Genomic DNA, 10,970 nt, shown 5'->3' with positions numbered 1-10,970 from the left:
TGCATAGAGATAAGAGACTCTTGTTCCTTTCTTAACCCTCCTTCCTCTCTTCTTCCTTCTTGTCTATCTTCACTCTCTTCTTCTTCTTCTTCTTGAGAGCGACAGAGAAAATGGGGAATTGCCAGGCTATAGATGCCGCGGCTCTAGTGATACAGCACCCTGATGGGAGGATAGAGAGGCTGTATTGGCCCGTGATGGCGAGCGAGGTCATGAGGAACAACCCCGGCCACTACGTCTCCCTGATAATCCCGCTCCCGTCGCCGACGTTCGAGGAAGATAACGGCGACCCGAAGGCCGTGCGGTTCACCCGCGTGAAGCTTCTCCGGCCAAGCGAAACTCTCGCTCTTGGTCATGCCTATCGCCTTATTACTTCTCAAGGTATCATCGACATCCTCTTGCTCTTTTTACTTAACAGCTTTTACGAAGAGACATACTTGCCATCCCAGAACATCAGAGCGAGGTGTTCGTTTTGTTCTTCTCATCTGCTCACAATAACTTCATGAGAAGCTCAATGCAAGAGCAGCTGCTAAATTTTCATGAACTCTGGTTTTTTAGAGGTGATGAAAGTCCTGAGAGCCAAGAAGTATGCAAAGATGAAGAAGCAGCAACAGCAGCCAGAGACATTTGAGGAATCAGAATCCGAGGTGGGGGTATCAGCACTTAGGGACGCAAGTTGTCAGACAGGAGGAGGAGGAGGAGGAGGAGAGAGCTCTGACACACAAAAGACCAACCAGGTATCTGTCACTAAGCAACTAAGGCTTTTCATTACATTATCGAGTCCTCAACTTTCCAAGATCTGTCAGCATCTTCCCAATGTTTTTAACAGTCTGTATTGCATCACTTTGTGGTCCATCGCTACCGCTTTCTCTCCAGACAAGAGAATCATATAACTTGAATCCTTACAAGCAGCTAGGGAGGAAATATATCAAACAGATTTGCACGAGTCTCAATACTCCTCACGATCAGCAAGTCATGTGTAATTCATGATCTTTCTTTGCAAGTGCTTTCGGTAGAATGAGATTAGAAAATGAAAACCTCAAGGACACGTGACAAATTCGATTCATTGTGGACACTGCAATCTGAATTAACTCTTACTTTTGACTTGCAGGATGGTCGGTTGCGGAAACATCAGAACCTAAAAAACCAGAACAACAGGCCGACAAACTCTGCCTTGGCGAAGTCAAAACTATGGCGCCCAACTCTACAGAGCATTTCCGAGGCAGGGAGCTGACCACTGCTGAAGTATACATGTGCCAAGTTCTTGTGGAGATAAATGTCATGTGCCAGAATTTGTCTTAATGGGTATGCAGAGAATGATTAATTGCTGCAGAACCTTTGCCTTGTTAGGTGTTACCAGCCCTCTGTACAGTCAAGTCATAAGCAGCAGCAATCGAATATGTTTTCATGAAAATTCACGAATACTCTATTGTTTAATCATTATCACGGTCATAATGCATTAAGTGTACAACATTTGAGACAGCACAATAATACAATTCAGCTCGATCGTCTCGTGTTCCAAATTTCCCAGTCCTGATCAACAAAGTTTTGAGCCCACAGCATCGATGCTCGCACAGCGAGAGTAGCTCCAGTCAAATTGTTCTCCTTAAGGGCGACGAGCATATCTGTAAAAGGATCCACCAGCAATGTCCCAGGTCCTCCATATTCCTCATGGAGAAATTCGCTGGATAGCTGAGCTTGAAGACACAGCAGTCTAAGTTAACAATCCTGTGAATCTGAAGTTAAAGTTCTTATGAAGATTTGAATCTTCTGCAAAAAACAACGGATGAAGATATGAAAAAGTTTGCGAGCGCTGGCCCAAGCATGTACAAAAAGCAAGGACAATTTGATGGCTATGTCTGAGGAATAGTGGTTAACTTGATGTCAGGTCGTATTTCCTCTTTCAGGCCTCAATTATTTAACACTTTCCAATTTGAACACGAGGACCTTCACATGACAACCGACATGTCGCATGGATTTGAAGAGGTAGAGTATTGTCAATGTTTTTCCAATCAAGTTGCCTTGTAACGAACAAGATGACCTCAACTAGTTCAATCGGCAAAGCTCCGAAGAGCCCTGCTAGAAATGCAAACTCGTTCCAGAGTAAAGTATCGATTTTCACTCCTTAAACGCATCCGCTGCGTGATTGTGCAATGCATTCCATAAGAATTCTCAGCAGGATAACCCAAATGAAAAGAATTAACGGGCCGTTACACACCGAGAAAACACAAATCAAATTAGCCTCGCTGAAAAAACAGAAAAACCAAGAGGCAGCAGGAGTAAAAATACCTGAGAGCGTTTCTCCAACTTAACCAATATCCCCTAATCGTGGGACCTCATGTTTCTCGTAACACGCACATCCATATATATATATATATGCAGATTACTATGTACACATGAATCACCCAAGTTCCACATGGAGATATAAGACCACAATGATCGACTCGGACCCTGTTACTCATTTGTCACGCTCTAGGCGTTCAGTCCCATCGTCCTAGAGTGAGCTGGAGGGGTAAATATTGCCCGAGACCCGTGCAAATAGTAACAAATCGAGCCAACCATTTTTCAAGAGCGCTCAACCCCCGACCGACCCCACAAAATAATGTGCTACGCTAATAATGGCATGAATCTTTCGTCGGCCACATTAACCATGAAATGGGTCTGTAGTATCCAACGTTTTCCCCAGACAGGGTAAAAGAATGCCCATCCATGATAACTTTTCACCCACTTCTTGAAAGTGTAATATATGCTCATCAACCATCCACACCAGAGCCGGCTTACAATTGTACAGTCGTTCTAGGCGCAAGTTTTCCAAAGAAAAGCAAAGAGAATGCTCGTGCGCTTCATGTACCGGTGAGAATACGAAACCAATCGCAGCAAAAGTGAGAATTGCGACGATTATACTCTTCCCAAAACTGCGAACATATCAACCAAAGACATAAGAACAAGAACTAGAAACAGTGTTGAACCTGGGTGCGCACTCGTATGACCGAATCAAGATCCTCCCCAATTGTGTCAACGTCCCCGGACAGCTTCTCCCTGAGCTCACCCTCGAACTTGCGCGTCTCCTTGTGGAACGCAACACATTCACAGACCACACACGACTCATCAGGTCAAAAAACGAAAAAGAAAAGACAAGAATCGCGAAATTCAGGCACATGACGCGACCACGAGCAGGAGAGGTTTATGAAGGAATAGGAAACACACAGATGCTGCGAATTCCGGGATGGGATCAGGGTACACGTGCTTCTGAGAAGATGTGGCCCTCACCCAGCTCGGAGAGTTTCTGGGTCTTCTTGACAAGATGGGCTTGACTTGAAAACGCGAAGGAACGCCATGTGAGCTCATCTCGGGGTCGCATGTGGACGGAGGGAGCGGAGGAGGAGATGATAAGAAGAGAAGAGGAGCTTGAAGAGCCATCGCCGGTAGCTCTCGCGGCGGCTCGCTCGACCGAGCCAAAGCATCGGCGGCGGACGCGCCGATGAAGATAAGCGCGCGAGCGCGAGCCTCGCGACTGGGCCTTTTGAGCCGGTTCAAGTTGAAATGGGCCGCATCTGCTTGTCCTGCACAAGCCCACTGGCGCTCGAGCTTTCTGGATGGCGGTCCTCTTTTCGGCCTTCAGGAGGTTCCGGTCGGAGGCCTTCATGTCGCGCGGACTTGAGCTCGTTCTTGATGTGCCGCTTGGCCTCCTGCAGCGTGTCGATCTCGTCGGAGGTCTTTGTGTAGCTCGCCGCGAGCTCGTCCAGGTCGTGCACGAGGCGAGAGATCTTCTGGATCGCCGACATTTCTTCTCGTTCAGGTCGGAGTCTGTCGTCGAGCGAGAGAGACTGATACTGCAGAAGGGCATATATAGCGAGACAGAAGGACATGGATAGGGCTGAAAATTTGTCGTCCTGGCGGCGGAAAGACTTCGCCCCCCATGAGGACACGTGTCACGGCTCATCTTAAGTCGGTGCTATTCCGCTTGCTGGTGTTTGGAGAAGAAGTGGCAAGCATTTTTCAATCTCGAGACCGATCTATTTGAATCCAATGATCCTCTAGACAATTGATTTATGTACAGCGTGTGTAATTTAAATGTTAAAGAACTTAAAGACACTTCGATTCTCAGTTTGGCTCAATGACCGCGTGTTCTATCCGTCTTTCGAGTCGTATCGATGAGCAATCTCTAGCGTACTTGCACCTTTGAGCCCTCTTATCTTGTGTGATATCTAGAGTGTCTTGCGAACGGTTAAAAAGCAAGTCGGTTCATGCCGATAGCTCGTCAATCTCATACCTTAATATTCGAGAGTGTGAAGTAGCTATAAGTCCAAATGAACAGAGCGCGAGCCTTCTAAAGAAATTCACCGAATAGACGATCAACACCGGTCTATACTTTTAACTTCTAAAAAGAGCATATCTAGTTAAATCGATCATTGGTCCGAATAGCAACATCGATCAACTTATAAAGTACTTCCTATCCATAGAGATTTTGATAAGTTTCTAAAGCGTCGTCTAACTGTTTCATTAGAAGGAAGTATATCGTGTATCTATTATAGGCTCGTGCCTTACAGGCTTTTTTCAGTTAAAACAATTCCTTGTTATGAAATGAATATCTATTTCTTATAATCTTAAAGATGGCAAGTCTACCTAAGCTCCGTCAAGTTAAAAATGGTCAATCATGATAAATTATTTACTTTAAGCATGAATTGGGTGCACTCAAATTATGTGAGCTCTTTTATCAAAAAGAAAAATTACGTGAGTTCAAACTCACATTCATCGTTAAATCATGTGGGTCTCACGTGGAACTCATTTCAATTAAAGAATGCATGTATGTCGGGCTCATATGCACCGGGCCTAATTATTATTATTATTATTTTTTCGTGCTTCCATTCAACCTCACAATGTTTACATTTAACATGTATACTTTCTTAATTTCTGTTTTTTGATACGGAATAAGGCTTTTTAGGCTTGATCTCAACTGGATCCGCTGGAGCCGCGAACCCGCGTCCGCCCCCGGAAGAGAGGATCCACCCGACCCGCAATAAAACCCAATCGCAGCCCAACCGCCGGATCAACGGCCGGAGCTCCGAAGCCCCAAAATGGGGTCGATCGACGGCGGAGCTTTGTAGCTGTTCCAACGCAGAAGGCGCGGGGTTTAAGCTTAAACCCTAGAAATTCCAATCCTCCGCTCCCAAATTCAATCGCATGAAATTGAGAGAGATTTGCCCAAAGATCCCGAAGCGTTTTCCATCTTCAATCTCAGATGCTTCTCCATCGATCTACCTTGATCCTCCATCTCCACAAGCTCCCGCCGCCGCCTCACCACCTTCTCGCCGCCCAGTTCAACCTCTCTCGTTCCTCCTCCCTCTTCCGTTCGTTCTCTCCTCCCTCCTCTCCTCGCCGATCGCCGTCGCTTTGGCTTATCGGACCTCGCCACAGCCGGGCCAGGAGCTCCGCGGCGGCCGCCTCCGCCGGGGATGGCGGGGAGACGTTTTACGCCGGAGAAGGCGTCTCGTGGAAGTCCCTCGGCGTGTCCGACAGGCTCTCGCGAGCTCTCTCGGACGCCGGCATCGGCAGGCCATCTCTTGTTCAGGTCCTCCTCCTTCGATTGTTCAATTCTGGCCTTCGTAGAATTTGTCAATGTGTCGAACCTATGCTGATTGTTCTTGTTCTCGATTTAGGCGTCAAGCGTACCGTCCATACTTTCAGGGAAGGACGTGATCATAGCTGCAGAGACTGGTAGCGGCAAAACGCATAGCTATCTGGTCCCTTTGATAGATAGACTGTGCGATGCACATGATGTCGGTGCGGGCGAGGAGTCGATTCTACATTCTAAGACTCTTCTCGTCCTTTGCCCGAACGTGATGCTATGCGAACAAGTGGTGCGTATGGCTAGTGATCTTTTCGGGGAAGATGGCGAGCCGCTTCTCAGGGTTGCTGCTGTATGCGGGCGAAATGTAAGGATGATCTGTTTGACCTGCTTCTGCACGCTTACTCTGCCCGTGCATCCGATATCTGTGTAGCAAGCTTGTGGAGTTTACTGTCAGTCGAAGGTTCTTGACTCGCTTACACTGCACATGCATGGCATTTCTTGTTGATGTCGGAACATTGTTTCAATGTGGTTCTCATTATTAAACCGAAAAATTTAATGCAGGGATGGCCAGTTAACAAGCAAGATATTATTGTGTCGACACCGGCTGCGCTGTTGAACAATATTGACCATAAAACCCATTGTACAGATTTTTTGCGAGGAGTTAAGTACGTGGTATGTTTTCATCATCCACTCTTTTTCTTTATTTACTTCCAGAAATATATTAGCAAGAAGTATAGAGAAGTTTGGATATTTTTAGTTAATCTATATGTGTTTACATTGGCAGGTGTTTGATGAAGCTGACATGCTTCTCTGTGGAAGTTTCCAGAACCAAGTCATTCGTCTCTTTAATATGCTGCGGTTTGATGAGAAATTACTGTCTCGGAACAAAAGTTCTGTCCTCCATCAACCCATAGCAACGAGTCTTGATTCTGCACTTCCCTCAGTTTTGGAAGACGATGAAGAAATAGAATCAGATGCTCACATCACTTCAGATGAAGAGGAAGATTTTGAGGATGTCGTTCCTGCAGAATTAGGAGACGAAAATAAAGAGGGACATCTGAAGAGAAGAGACTGGAGGAGAGTGAGGAAACACTACGAAAGGAGTAAGCAGTACATCTTTGTTGCAGCTACACTTCCGACAAATGGCAAGAAAACTGCAGGAGCAGTGTTGAAGAAGATGTTTCCAGATGCTAGTTGGATTAGTGGAAACTACCTCCACTATCACAACCCCAGGTGCCTTATATTTGGAGAACAAGTTATTTTTGTCAATTTATGCTTCTTGGATGGCCCTCTCTTCTTGCCGTTGCCCTTTTTACTCCTCCATTTGCTTGACAACAGCATGTTATCCTTGACAAATTCAAGCTTTAAATTATTATGCGTGTATTCAGGGGCTGTTTAAGACGTGGTGAATGATTCATAACAAGAACATTTTCAAGATAATGTTTTTGAGTTAACTTAAGGCATATAATCTATTGCCAAGATTTTGTTTGTCTTAAGCAGGATTCTTTTCCAATCACTATTCTGTTGACATTACACTGTACTTATGTCATTCCCTCTTATAAGGTTTGTGTGTGTGTGTGTAATTTCTGAGATGGTACCTATGTTTGCAATGTTTTGGTCAATTGCATGCCTTGTCTTTCGAGTGTATATTGATACTAGGATTCTCTTCTTCTTTTTTCCAGATTGGAGCACCGGTGGATCGAGGTTGATGTTGATACACAGGTTGATGCACTAATAGAAGCTGTAAAGAAAGGTTCGAAAACTTCAACTGATTGCTCTGGTGTAAGCCGAACCATGGTATTTGCAAACACTGTTGAGTCTGTTGAAGCAGTGGCAAATATACTGGAAAGAGCTGGGATAGATTGTTACCGGTACCACAAGGATAGTTCTCTTGAGCAGCGTGCAGAGACCATAGTTTGTTTCCGGGAGAGAGGTGGAATTCTTGTGTGCACCGATGCTGCAGCACGAGGCCTTGATGTTCCAAATGTATCACACGTTATTCAGGTGCATTTGTGAAACCACCTTTTTTCCTCTTTGTCCTTTGATCAATTCTTCATGATTGGCCAGGCTTAGAAAAGGGGAAATAAGATATCATCTATTATAAATCCGATGAGTATGTTTTTTACACCATGGCACCACCTGCTGATAGTTTGCTAATAGTCTAGTACAGTGTTCTTTCACTGATGCCTTCTCTGGTCGAACTTTTATACTAACATCTTCATAAGCAATCAATTTGGAGATTCTGAGACGACTGTTTTACCTATAATCGTTCTAATTTCAGATGAACTAACTTTGTTTCTAATTTATAATGCACGCTGATGCAGTCCTAGCTTGGGAATTTTAGACAAATTTGTTAAGTCCCTGCTAGTGCTGATGTGGAATTTTTTCCCTTTTCTGCAGGCAGATTTTGCTACTTCTGCGGTGGATTTTTTGCATAGGGTCGGCCGTACTGCTCGAGCTGGTCATTTTGGAGTGATCACAAGTCTCTATACTCAATCAAATCGGGATCTTGTTGATGCAGTTCGTCAAGCGGGGAAGCTGGGTCAGCCACTGGTAAATTTTTGTTCATTTCAACTCTCTATATGGATCACTTGGGTACCTGCTCTTCGCATCACGACTAAAATTTGTCTTGGACACAGGAAATGGCTTTCAGCAGGAAAAGAAGCTTTAGAAATAAGCTCAAGAAGCGAGGTAAACATTTTGAATCTCTATGCATCTGTATTTTTAATCCCATCATCATAAAACCACTGGACAGTATGTGGTGTAATCACGTGGTTCCATGCAATGGTGTCCACCTTTGGGCTGTTACAATTAGAACTTGTAATTTAGGCCTTTGAAATCCAATAACTGATGTTTTGTATGATTTTTTACTCCCAGTGGATTTTTCGGTTCAGATTTGACATATACTTTTGGTTGGCAGGTCTATTAAAGTCGGGAGCATCTGGGGTTGAAATGTCACATGCGTAAGAAATTTGGTGGGAGATTACAGCAGGTGCAAGTGTGTACATTGCTTTTGTTGCTTCAAGGTCATCACCTCTTGTAACATAGCTTTTAAGTGATTATATAATCAAAAGCATGCAAGCCCACTGAATTATTAAAATTTCTCTTTGTTGAATCGATTATGAATCGCAGTTTTATCTCTGTTTCAAGTCTGTTGTCATCTTTCTGTATTGTAATATATTTGCGGTTCTCAATTGCTCCACTCTGCCACAACTCTGACCATATTGGTGAAATGAGATGGCTTGGACCTTCCTTTTGTGAAATCTGCTTAATGACCTGAAGAATAAGAAGACTGAGAAAGAGAAAAAAGGATCTGCTAAGAGTTGCAGGAGCTTCAAGATTGATTCCTTTTGAGTTCCTTACGATGTGGTTTGGACTGCGGGGAGGGTGCTCTAAGCTATTTCATCATACTATCTGACAGTACAGTAGGTTATATTTCTCGTGGGCCTGTGTTAGTGTTGATTTTACAAAATTAGATGCCAGAAGTCGGAAAAACAAGAGAAACGTCTTGTTTGATTCGTTAACCAGCAATTCTGGTTTGCTCTTCAACCTTTCTGTCCACAGAAGTCCTGGTGGCACCTTGGACATATCGGTCAACTCTGTATGAGCCATTTCATTAGCGAAGGATATTCAGCTAAAACACAGTCCAAGATTGGACTCGGGGCAAATTGCGCAGTTCGCACGCGTTGCAGTCATAAGTTCCATGTCTGTCACGTTAGAAAAACCGACTTGGATGCACTTTCAAAGAGTAGCGTAGATCATACATCCACAATTTCTACTGAAATAGATGACATTACAAAGTTGGTCTCGAGCAGTGCTTACTAGCATAGAACACACCATATATACTAATGCCACTGTCACAACATTACAACAGGATAGAGAGGATCCGTGGACGCAACAGTTAAGGGCACTTGGTCTGATTGTTGTGAGTGGTCATATCGGTGTAGCACTTGCCGCACACCTCTCTGTTTCCTGAAGTCCCCGGAGGAACGCATTTGCACCTGTAGCAGCAAGTTCCGCAGGCCCTCGTGCACACGTTGGGCCTCGAGTGCAGGCTACATCTCTCCTTGCACAGCCCTCCACAGTCTGCACATTGGAGTGGTGGAAAGCTTATTAGCGAAAAGGCCGGGCATGTTATTCCTTGAAATTTAATTATCGAGGAAGTTTATTAATCATGGGATCCTGTTTTTTTCCCCTAACGATCCTGGTTTTCTGTACGTGCTGATGCGACGATGTTGTGTAGGTGCGGTTCATGTTCTTGCTCTAATGGTCCGCTAGTAGTCGAGAATGACTACACATGCTTTATATTAGTGGAATTCGAGTCTCAAAGTAAGTGACTAGGTAACTACTATAATCTAGATTAATTTAGCAAGATCAAGACGATCCCATAACATGAAATGATCATGTTCACGCGGGAAGTAAAACGCATCGCGTATTTTAACAAGATAACTGACTTTGTCAATCCAAGAGCAAAATAAGATAATTTTTTGGACCGAAAGATTTGATTTTCCTTTTTGGGACAAGACGGGGTTGGTGAGGTGGTGACTTCTCTTGGTATGTAAGCCTTCCAGAGACAAAAAAAAGTTGCTTGCATGAGTGTAGATGCTCATTCATGTTAACGGGGGAAAAACAAAACCTCAAACGTGGAATGAAGAGTAAATTGAGTGCTCTAGATTACAGACGAGTGAAGATGAGCACATACCCATGGTCTGCAAAAGCCTCCTGTTAGCTCCCTTCACAATCTGAAAAAAGAGAAAAAGAACCACTGAAAACCTTAGTCACAACACCACTTACAATTTCAAAGATTGGAAGTGCTGGTCGAGGTGTAATAAAGTCGAGATCAAAAGAAGGTTTGGTTTAAAAAAAGAAAGAAAAAGACCTGGGCGTGAGAGTTCTCTAGGTCGATATCCGATGACACCTGCAAGTTTTTTGTTCAAGGAAAATATAAGTTGTCACCTCAAATCAAAAGAAGGAAAGAGACCCAAATGAATTTCGAAGATGAGAATGGCGTTCTTCTTTACTTGTATTGTGCAGACGAGCAGAAATGCGACAAGAAGAAGCAAGCGCAGTGCCATGACTTCAGGTATCTCCACACTTCAACACTTCCACCAAGTGAACAGTCAGAGAGCCAAGCTGGGATTTTTCAAGTGGGGGTTTGACAGTGAAGACCAGGGTTTAAGTAGTTGCCTTGGTGCACATGAGTTTACAGGATTGGCCAATCCACTTGCTCTTATTTACAGGATGACCCGGAAGATCAGAATCTCTGTCTTCCAAAATAAAAAAATCAATAAATAAATAAAGAAACGAAACATAACATAACATAACAAAACGTGCAAACTGGGGCTTGTCAGCTTAGTGGGGCAAACAAATTTCTCCCTTTGTTTTCTTTATGCATTGATGA

General features: G+C 44.1%; 4 protein-coding genes across 8 annotated transcripts; 2 read left to right on the top strand and 2 right to left on the bottom strand.

Moving 5' to 3' along the window:
• Positions 1–1,520, top strand: LOC115671704 (uncharacterized). Its single transcript, XM_030593326.2, has 3 exons — positions 1–378; positions 556–734; positions 1,109–1,520. The coding sequence occupies exons 1-3, from the start codon at positions 111–113 to the stop codon at positions 1,229–1,231; spliced, it is 570 nt and encodes a 189-aa protein (XP_030449186.1). The 5' UTR covers positions 1–110; the 3' UTR covers positions 1,232–1,520.
• On the bottom strand, positions 1,365–3,831 carry LOC115671709 (protein PLASTID REDOX INSENSITIVE 2, chloroplastic). 5 transcript variants are annotated; one of them, XM_056309071.1, is made up of 3 exons: positions 3,205–3,831; positions 2,967–3,065; positions 1,365–1,767 (listed from the first exon to the last, which is right to left on the bottom strand). In XM_056309071.1, exons 1-3 carry the CDS (start codon positions 3,415–3,417, stop codon positions 1,717–1,719), a joined length of 363 nt encoding a protein of 120 aa, XP_056165046.1. In that variant the 5' UTR covers positions 3,418–3,831; the 3' UTR covers positions 1,365–1,716. The 5 variants fall into 5 exon arrangements, 4 of the variants coding, with proteins under 4 accessions (XP_056165046.1, XP_056165045.1, XP_056165044.1 ...); XM_056309070.1 differs by having other exon boundaries at positions 1,365–1,689; positions 3,268–3,827; XM_056309069.1 differs by having other exon boundaries at positions 1,365–1,733; positions 3,205–3,826.
• Positions 3,832–5,031: 1,200 nt separating this feature from the next.
• LOC115671984 (DEAD-box ATP-dependent RNA helicase 22) lies at positions 5,032–8,832 on the top strand. Its single transcript, XM_030593712.2, has 8 exons — positions 5,032–5,569; positions 5,658–5,933; positions 6,131–6,241; positions 6,354–6,802; positions 7,252–7,573; positions 7,970–8,122; positions 8,209–8,260; positions 8,490–8,832. Exons 1-8 carry the CDS (start codon positions 5,240–5,242, stop codon positions 8,534–8,536), a joined length of 1,740 nt encoding a protein of 579 aa, XP_030449572.1. The 5' UTR covers positions 5,032–5,239; the 3' UTR covers positions 8,537–8,832.
• A 491-nt stretch (positions 8,833–9,323) lies between these two features.
• Positions 9,324–10,732, bottom strand: LOC115671985 (snakin-2-like). The gene is made up of 4 exons (XM_030593714.2): positions 10,591–10,732; positions 10,449–10,487; positions 10,272–10,311; positions 9,324–9,655 (listed from the first exon to the last, which is right to left on the bottom strand). The coding sequence occupies exons 1-4, from the start codon at positions 10,642–10,644 to the stop codon at positions 9,471–9,473; spliced, it is 318 nt and encodes a 105-aa protein (XP_030449574.1). The 5' UTR covers positions 10,645–10,732; the 3' UTR covers positions 9,324–9,470.
• Between the last annotated feature and the right edge of the window lie 238 nt (positions 10,733–10,970).

This window comes from Syzygium oleosum, unplaced genomic scaffold, assembly GCF_021117445.2.
Source record: "Syzygium oleosum isolate NSW1041296 unplaced genomic scaffold, Sole_v2.1 Sole_v2.03, whole genome shotgun sequence".
Lineage (NCBI taxonomy): Eukaryota > Viridiplantae > Streptophyta > Magnoliopsida > Myrtales > Myrtaceae > Syzygium > Syzygium oleosum.
The sequence above is the reverse complement of the archived record's forward strand: the minus strand, read 5'-3'. Positions and strand labels throughout refer to the sequence as shown.

What these genes read in the sequence shown, in the direction of transcription:
- LOC115671704 (XM_030593326.2), top strand. Translation starts at nt 111, where the DNA reads ATGGGGAATTGCCAGGCTATAGATGCCGCGGCTCTAGTGATACAGCAC. An exon ending in TCGCCTTATTACTTCTCAAG is followed by an intron (nt 379 to 555) that starts GTATCATCGACA and finishes CTGGTTTTTTAG; the next exon opens with AGGTGATGAAAGTCCTGAGA. An exon ending in ACACACAAAAGACCAACCAG is followed by an intron (nt 735 to 1,108) that starts GTATCTGTCACT and finishes TTTGACTTGCAG; the next exon opens with GATGGTCGGTTGCGGAAACA.
- LOC115671709 (XM_030593331.2), bottom strand. Translation starts at nt 3,417, where the DNA reads ATGGCTCTTCAAGCTCCTCTTCTCTTCTTATCATCTCCTCCTCCGCTC. An exon ending in TCCCGGAATTCGCAGCATCT is followed by an intron (nt 3,066 to 3,204) that starts GTGTGTTTCCTA and finishes GCGTTCCACAAG; the next exon opens with GAGACGCGCAAGTTCGAGGG. An exon ending in TCATACGAGTGCGCACCCAG is followed by an intron (nt 1,690 to 2,966) that starts GTTCAACACTGT and finishes CTTCAAGCTCAG; the next exon opens with CTATCCAGCGAATTTCTCCA.
- LOC115671984 (XM_030593712.2), top strand. Translation starts at nt 5,240, where the DNA reads ATGCTTCTCCATCGATCTACCTTGATCCTCCATCTCCACAAGCTCCCG. An exon ending in GCAGGCCATCTCTTGTTCAG is followed by an intron (nt 5,570 to 5,657) that starts GTCCTCCTCCTT and finishes TTCTCGATTTAG; the next exon opens with GCGTCAAGCGTACCGTCCAT. An exon ending in TGCGAGGAGTTAAGTACGTG is followed by an intron (nt 6,242 to 6,353) that starts GTATGTTTTCAT and finishes TTACATTGGCAG; the next exon opens with GTGTTTGATGAAGCTGACAT.
- LOC115671985 (XM_030593714.2), bottom strand. Translation starts at nt 10,644, where the DNA reads ATGGCACTGCGCTTGCTTCTTCTTGTCGCATTTCTGCTCGTCTGCACA. An exon ending in TAGAGAACTCTCACGCCCAG is followed by an intron (nt 10,312 to 10,448) that starts GTCTTTTTCTTT and finishes CTCTTTTTTCAG; the next exon opens with ATTGTGAAGGGAGCTAACAG. An exon ending in GAGGCTTTTGCAGACCATGG is followed by an intron (nt 9,656 to 10,271) that starts GTATGTGCTCAT and finishes TCCAATGTGCAG; the next exon opens with ACTGTGGAGGGCTGTGCAAG.